Genomic DNA, 8,022 nt, shown 5'->3' on the forward strand with positions numbered 1-8,022 from the left:
GCTCCAGATGACGCTCTGCGGGGAGCCGGGCTGCCAAGGCAGCAGCAGGGAGGTTTGGGAAGACACTGCTGATGCTTCCGGCTGGGCCCGCGTGGCTTCCATACGGGTGGTACGAGGCTGGTGAGTCCGGAGTTCCTGGCGGGGTCCTGCGTGTGAACCTGGGGGATGTGAGGGCAGTGGGAAGTGCCCAGTGAGAAGTGCCTGGCAGAAACCCCCTCAGCTACCCAGAGACCCTGTCTCGTGGGTACATCGTCTCCCCACTCAGTGACCCTAGGTCTTTGTGCCTGCAGCTGGGTGCTATACAAAGAGCCGGCATTCCGGGGCCAGAAGCTGGTCCTGCCTGAAGGAGATGTGGAACTTGGAGCTCTGGGGCCAGCATGGAGTACCCAAGGCATTGGCTCCCTGAGGAGGGTTGTCCGGGTGAGTGGCTGTGTGTGGGGGACCAGATTTTGCCCATCTACCCTAAGCCCCAGGCCCTGAGGAGGGAGACAGCCTCAGGTACCTAGAGTTGGAATTTCTGGGAGAGATCATATGGGATCGGAGCCTGGAGAGGGTTTATCATGTTCTCACCTGTAAAGTCCCGACCTCAGAGCCAGTGGGGAAGAAAAGGATTCTGGGTGTGCTCAGCCTGGCTTGGGGAGGCAGGGGCCAGGCAGAGGCCAAGCTCCAGTAGCTCCAGCTAGTCCTGGAGAAGGATTCAGTTAGAGCAACAGAAATGGGTAGGGGTGGCTGTGAGCACTCACCTCCCCACCCCGGGCCCAAGCTTTCAGGCCCACGGCCAGAGCCAAGGTGCCATGGATGTATGTTGATTCACGTGCTCACAGACGCTCTTTCATGTCAGCTGTGTGCCCGGCACCACCCCAGGCAATGAGTAGGTTGGCAGATCTGCTCTCTGCCCTGTAGGACTCATGGTCAAGCTAGGGTATGAGGGCTGGGTTTGAAGCAGAAAAGCCATATAAACAGATTAGAGATTTAGAAACATCCCTCTCTGGTGGCCAGGAGGAGAAAAGACAGGGATTCTGGAGACAGGAAGACCAGGAAGGGCTGTGATTTCCAGCCAAGGGGAGCCTCTGAATTTTGAGGGAGGGGTATGTGGTTTGAAAAGACATAGTCTTATTATAGTTTCACATCTGTAAAGTGGGGAAAAATAATATTGTTTTCATAACACAAATTTACAAACTGCTAAAATTAAGCTTGACAAAGCCGTCTTGGCCACTAGGGAGACCCAGATGAGAAAGCAAAGATCTAAAAGCAGGGCCTAGCCGACGTTTTGGTTCTTTTTTTTTTAATTTGTCTTTTGTTGTTGTTGTTTTTAATGGAAGGACAAATAACCCTGAGTTCAGAGCTGTTGAAATCCTCCCGGTAAGAGAGGATGAGAATCTTAACCAGGGCAGTGGCCCCGCCACGCAAAGGAGGGGACAAGAATTTTCAAAGCCTCTCCAGAAACACACAAATATTTGTGGACAATTTATTGTGAGCTTCTCACAATAAATTCATCTTCACGTGGGAGGTAATGAGGTACAAGAGAAAAACAAGGGCTTTGAAGTGCAGTGGACCTGGGCTCCTTTGATTCATTCAGCACTGATTGGGTGCCTAGTGTGTATCAGGCACCTGGGACGTGCTGGGTTGCAACGGTGAAGAAAAGCTGCAGTGCTCTGTTCTTGGTCTTGCTACTTACGGGCTGTGTGCCCTGGGGCAGCCCACTTAACTTCACTGAGCCTCACTTTCCTAGTCTGCGAATGGCGTAATAACTCGTTGGGAAGACCAAATGAAAAGGGGTAGGACAGGCCCTTATATATATGCCTTGCACCCAGTAGGTGCTTCATAAACATTTGATGAAGGAGTGAGTGAATGAAAATGGCCCTAGTGAGGAAGAAACACCCAGGATGCAGAGAGGACCTGCAGCTTCCTGGGATGAGGTGCAGCTTCCCGGGTTAAGGAGGCCAGTCTCGACAGGCATAGAGATTTGTATGCAGTCTGGAATTGTATACAAAAGAAGGGTCAAAGTGAGACCTCAGGAAGTGGCTGTCTATCCCGCCCATCCCTCCACCAGGCTGGAAATGAGGCTCCCAGAGGCAAGGCAAAAGGCATGGCACTTGGCAGGCTCCTACTGGGAATTTTGGCCTCAGGTCCCAAAGGGCCAGTGCGGGACCAGTGAGGGCTTTGGTCTCAGGCTTGTCTGGCTGACCTTCAGAGAACACTCTAGTCATTTCTGGCTTCTGGGGAGAAGTCCCCAGCTGGACAGACTTGGGGAAGAAGATGTGGGTGTGGGTGGTCTCTGAGGGCTGTTGTTTTACACTTCATTTTTCCGCCCCTTTCCTTCCGTAGGACTACATTACCCCAGAGATCAGCCTGTACTCTGAAGAGGGCCTCAAGGGGGAGCAAGTGAAGCTAACCAAGGCCTTGGAGGACCCCCAGGGCCTGGAGAGGCCTCTACAGGTGGCATCTGCCACTGTCTCCGCAGGACTGTGAGTCTGGGCTGTTCTGGAAATCCTACATTTAACATTCACTGTGCTGGGTGCTGGGGACACAGAGGTGACAGGACATGGTTCCTGTCCTCAAGAAGTGCTCAGTCTACTGGTGGGGCCAGGCAAGCAAGCAGACAGTGGCAATCCAGAGTTCCAGGAGGGAGAGACATGGGGCTGTGGGAGTACAGGACAGCACCAAACCAGCCTGAGGTCAGAGAAGCCTTCCTGGAGGAGGAGACTCCTCAGCTGGGATGAGTCAGCCCCAGAAGAATCTAAGCTCCATGAGGGCAGGGACTTTGTATGTTTTGTTCACTACTGTATCTCTGATGCCTGAAACAGGGCCTGGCATGGGGTAGATGCCCCTAAATATTTGTTAATTGAATGAATGGGGAAAAGAGTATACTAGCGCCTGCAAAGGCCCAGAAGTGAGAGACTGACTTGGAAAGTTCACTCTGGCCAAAGAAATCAGCAAGTGGGGAGACGTGAGGTCCAGGAGGAAGGCAGGGCGACAGGACAAAAGGTCTCTTTGTGCAGCTGGACTGTATTGTGAGGCTAATGGGGAATTACCAGGGGTTTTTAAGCAGGTCCGGCTGCTGGAAAGAACTCTCAGCCACTGTGTGCAATTAGAGAGAGCCAGGTCAGAGGAGGGGAGATCGATGGAGTGGCTGCTGCAGGAAATTATGGGGGCCTGAAATGTCCTCCAGAGTCCCCTTGATGGGGGCCTCTCCCCCAAAACTTCTTTTCCCCCTCTACCCCTTCCACCCCATCCACTAATCTGTGTTCCTGGGAGTCTGGGGTGCAGCTGCCTCTCTGCCTCCCCTCAGGTGGCTTCTATACCCCAAGCCCTTCTTTGAAGACACTCCCTGCATCCTGGAGCCTGGAGAGTACCCCACCCCAGAGGCCTGGGGTGCGTCAGATCCCAGTGTGGGCTCCCTGAAGCCCATGAGATGGGTAAGGAGCAGGTGGTCCCAAACAGCCTTGTCCTATAGTCTGGGTGAAGAGGCAGGGCCTGGGAGCTCCTATTGGGAATGGTATTGGAAGAGAGGGAGGATTAGTCCAAGGGTTGGGGGAGAGGGAGGACATGGGGTTGGCCATTTTTAGGGGCCCCAGGAACAAGTAAACCCTAGGTCACCAGCCCCATCTGTCTTCCCGCACCTCTGGGCTGGTGTCTCAGCTCTGTCTCCTCTGCAGGGCTGCCCAAGTGTGGAGAAGCCAGGGGAGCCCAAGGTAGGCATCTGGGCCTCAGGGTCAAAGAGGACCTTTGGGTGGGGTGTTTGTATGTGTGTGGCTATCACGGCCTGGACTAGAAGGTGGGAGAGGTGGGAGCTGGGGGATAGAGGCTGGGCTGGGGAGGGGCGGGGTGGAAACCTGATGGGCTAACTGGGAACTGGCTTTTGATTTGTAAGGACCAGGTCAGAGGTCAGAGAAGAGACAGGAGTTAGGTAAGGGCTTGGGGCTCAGTGAGGGAGTGGGAGGGCTTAGCTCTGGGTTGATGCTGGGTAGAGTCATCCTGGGGTGGCTGGGTGGGTCTGGGTCCAGATCACTCCCCACCAACCTCACACAGCCCCTCTCCCCCGCAGGCTGTAGTGTATGAGGCCCCAGGCTTTCAGGGCCAGAGCTGGGAAGTGAGCCGAGACATCTACAACCTGCAGCAGCCAGAGGACGGCCAGAGCCCCAGCTTGGCCTCTGTAGGGTCCCTGCAAGTTCTTGGGGGCTGGTGAGGACTCAGGACCCTTCCTTCTACCTCATCCTCACCACTAGCCTCTACCCCCCGGGATGGGAAGTGACCTGGTCTGCCTAGGGGTGGGGGCAGCTCTCTTACACATCCATGGGCTTCCGGTGACCGAGTCTGTTTGTCTGCCTCCCCCTTCCCCCAGCTGGGTGGGCTACGAGAAGGAGGGTTTCCGGGGTCACCAGTATCTGCTGGAGGAGGGAAAATACGCTGATTGGTCACATTGGGGAGGCTATAACAAGGCGCTGACCTCCCTGCGAGTCATCCGGACGGTAAGCAAGAGCACCTGGGACATCCCTCTGCCTCTGGCTGCAGCCATACTTAGCCCAGCACAATTCGTTGAGGGAAGAATCTGCGCCTCCTCTCCCTGTTCTCTAGAGCACCTGGAAGTGTTCCCTGAGGTCTAGCCTCTCTCCCTCCTGCAGCTTTTCCCCAGCCCACACTGATCACCTCACCGCAAAGTCCCTTGGTGGACTGCTTCCTTGGGGTCTGGGCATTCCCAGGGGTTTCCGTCGGTGGGCGGGAGAAACCTGACTGTCCCTGGGGCCCAGGACTTCGGGGACCCGGCGGTGGTGCTGTTTGAGGCCATGGACTTTGAGGGGCATGGCGTGGAGGTGAGCGAGGCATTGCCGGATGTGGAGCTGGCGGGACACGGCCCCAGAACGCAGGCCATCCACGTGCTCAGCGGCGTGTGAGTGACAGAAGCTTCGGGAGCTGGGCCGGCCGGAGGCGGTTCCAGCAGAGGTACTGGCTCCTCCACGCTGACCCGCGCCCCGCCCTTCCTGCAGGTGGGTGGCCTATGAGGAAGTGGGTTTCTCCGGGGAGCAGTACGTGCTGGAGAAGGGCGTGTACCGCAACTGCGACGACTGGGGCGCGAGCAACGGCGCCCTCGCCTCTCTACAGCCGGTCCTGCAGGTGTGTGCCCGCCGCAGGAGCGGGGCCTCTTAGAGGGGAGGGGCTTGGCGTCCCCCAGCTGTGGTGGGCGGGACTGGAACAACAGGGCTTGGAGCTCCTGGGGGCGGGGCCTCCTGGAAGGGGCGGGGCTAATACGGACCTGGAGGGTGAGGGACCTGCGAAAAGGGTCGGGAATACTGAAACCAGAGGAATTGAGGCTGGGGGCTAGCACACTCCTTAAATCTCGAAACTTCTCGGTCCCTCCCTTCAGGTCGGGGAGCACAATCTGCACTTTGTCCCAAAGGTAAGGAGCTGGTGGGGGCCTATGTCTCCTCTTCCCTCATTTCAAATCTCTCCCCCACTTCACCATTCTCTCTGTCCCACTCCATCACCCTCCTTCACTCTCATCTCTTCCCGTGTCTGCTGCCAGATTCAGCTTTTCTCCGGTCCGGACTTCCTGGGCGACCACATCTCCTTTGAGGATGACCAGACCTCTCTTCCCCCCTCCTTCCAGCCCCAATCTTGCCGGGTCCACGGCGGCAGGTGAGGAAGTGGGGAAGGGGAACGGGGGCGGGAGGGGGGCGGGGGGCACCTGCCCAGAAGCACTTAGCTCAGCTTGGAAATCGAGGCTGTAATTAAAGGTCTTTGTTGCAAATGATTTCCTTCCTTTGGCTTCCTTGAGATTAGCTATCCTATCCCAAATCATTCAATCTTAAAGCAAACAAAGCAAAATAAAGTTTTAGTAGAAAATGTAAAAACTGTAGACAGTATAGTGTAAATTAACAATAATTTATTATTACCTAATACCCAGTCCATGTTCGAATTCCTCCCGTTATCTCAAAAAATGCCTTTGTGAAATTGGTTTGTTTTTCTCAGGATCCAGACAAGGTCCACACATTGCATGTGGTCCATTTGATCTATAATGTATAACAGTACCTTTCCCTTCTTTTTATTTTATACCATTTACTCGTTTAAAGAACCCAATAATTTGCCCTGTAAGTTTCCTGTCTTCTGTATTTACCTGATTGCTTCCTGGTGGTGTTTTAATTTTGTTCCTCTGTGCCCCATACTTCCTGTAAACTGGTAGTTAGATCTAGAGGCTTGATGAGATCCAGGGTGTTTTGTTTTGTTTTGCTGGCAAGAAGACTCTTAGAGGTGGTATGTATACTTTCCACTGCATCACATCAGGAGGCACATGTCTAGCTGTCCCATTTTTAATGATATTAAGATCCGTACATTATAAGATTCCTCTCTGACCTTTCACCTAAAGATTTTTAGCATCCATTGATGATAATTGCCTAGATCCATTATTTCTTTAGAGGTTACAAAATGATTTTCTAAGTTTTGTTATTCCCTATACATATATTGGCTGGAATACTTCTATAAAGAAGAACTTTCCCTTTTCAACTATTTGTTTACCTGAAATAGTTTATACAAAAAAGGCAGTTTGATCTTTTCCCAAGAATCAATGTTTGCCCCTTTCTATCAATTTTCAGAATAATTTCTGAAATGGTGCCCTAGCAACCTCCAGAGCTGACCAATGAAGATTTTTTAAAGTATTGTTATGAACTCACGGGTTTTTTATGTATATGAAATGCTCCAGGCCCTTGGAGTCACTTGTTCTTTTGTGTACTCAAATTGTTTCATCTTTGGCAAATGGGAGCACCTCCAAATTGCTTCCTGGGTATGTTTTATATGACCCCAATAGTTTTTTTTTTATAACTTCCTTGTTTTTCTGGTACAGTAAGATGTTCCAAGATCATTTTGTACATTTTTTGCCTCAAACAGGGAATCATTTCCCAAAGAATCCTGGTTGCTTTTAACGCATAATGCTCTTTGGAGACCAAAATCTGCAAGCTAGGTGTTTCAAAATTATAATACTGATATTACTACTAACAGTAAAAACCAGTGAATGCTGTTTGAGGTCTCTCTGTTGTTCTTTCTGTCCTCAGAACATTCACCTACATCCCATTAGGTATGTACAGTTCAAACTATTGTGTTTTTAAGACATTTGAAATAATACTTTTTTCTGTGCAGTTATGCCACCAACCTGATATACAGTTAGGTTCATTTATTTTGTTTATTTTAATTTTTATGAATACTTCTCATTTTTACTTAATTCTGTTTTCTAATTACATAAAATATTTGTAGTGTTCCTGTCTTAGTCAGCTTGAGCTACTATAACAAAATACCATACATCGGGTGGCTTAAACAAGAGGAATTTATTTTCTCACAGATCTGGAGGCTGGAAGTCCAAGATCAAGGTGTTGGTTGATTTGGTTCCCTGGTGAGGGCTCTATTCCTGGCTGGCAGATGGCTGCCTTCTTGCTGTGTCCTCACATGGCTGAGAAACAGAGCTCCTATCTCTTCCTCTTCCTATAAGGACACTAATCCCATCATGGGGTCTCTAACCTTTTGATCTCATCTAAACCTAATTACCTCCCAAAGGCCATCACATTGGAGGTTAGGACTTCAACATTGGAATTCTGGGGAGATACAAACATTCAGTCCATAATATTTCCAAAGTCAAGACTTAAAAAAACAATAGCTTTCATCTCTGTTCCTACTACTTTTTCCACTCCCTCCCCCATAGGTAATCTTTTGTGCGTGTGTGTGTGTGTGTGTGTGTGTGTTTAGTTTATTCATCCATTGTTTCTTTTTGAAGATCTAAGCAAATATGCACTCATAAATTTACATATAATTATAGAAACCAAATATGTTTGGTTTTCCTCCTCCTCCATTTTCTTACACAAAACGAAGCATACTGGGGCTTCCCTGGTGGCGCAGTGGTTGTGAGTCCGCCTGCCGATGCAGGGGACGCGGGTTCGTGCCCCGGTCCGGGAGGATCCCACGTGCCGCGGAGCGGCTGGGCCTGTGGGCCGTGACCGCTGAGCTTGCGCGTCCGGAGCCTGTGCTCCGCAGCGGGAG

General features: G+C 51.4%; 1 protein-coding gene across 1 annotated transcript in view; it reads left to right on the forward strand.

The window, feature by feature from the left end:
• CRYBG2 (crystallin beta-gamma domain containing 2) overlaps positions 1-8,022 on the forward strand; it is a 29,566-nt gene that overhangs the window by 15,382 nt on the left and 6,162 nt on the right. Inside the window, exons 7-17 of the mRNA XM_007459303.1 lie at positions 8-120; positions 291-420; positions 2,329-2,468; positions 3,293-3,419; positions 3,660-3,695; positions 4,049-4,185; positions 4,346-4,472; positions 4,752-4,891; positions 4,989-5,115; positions 5,366-5,398; positions 5,525-5,637. Coding sequence (XP_007459365.1) covers positions 8-120; positions 291-420; positions 2,329-2,468; positions 3,293-3,419; positions 3,660-3,695; positions 4,049-4,185; positions 4,346-4,472; positions 4,752-4,891; positions 4,989-5,115; positions 5,366-5,398; positions 5,525-5,637 — 1,223 coding nt within the window. The remainder of the gene's footprint in view (positions 1-7; positions 121-290; positions 421-2,328; positions 2,469-3,292; positions 3,420-3,659; positions 3,696-4,048; positions 4,186-4,345; positions 4,473-4,751; positions 4,892-4,988; positions 5,116-5,365; positions 5,399-5,524; positions 5,638-8,022) is intronic.

The sequence above is a fragment of the Lipotes vexillifer genome, unplaced genomic scaffold (genome assembly GCF_000442215.2).
Source record: "Lipotes vexillifer unplaced genomic scaffold, Lipotes_vexillifer_v1.1 scaffold496, whole genome shotgun sequence".
NCBI lineage: Eukaryota > Metazoa > Chordata > Mammalia > Artiodactyla > Lipotidae > Lipotes > Lipotes vexillifer.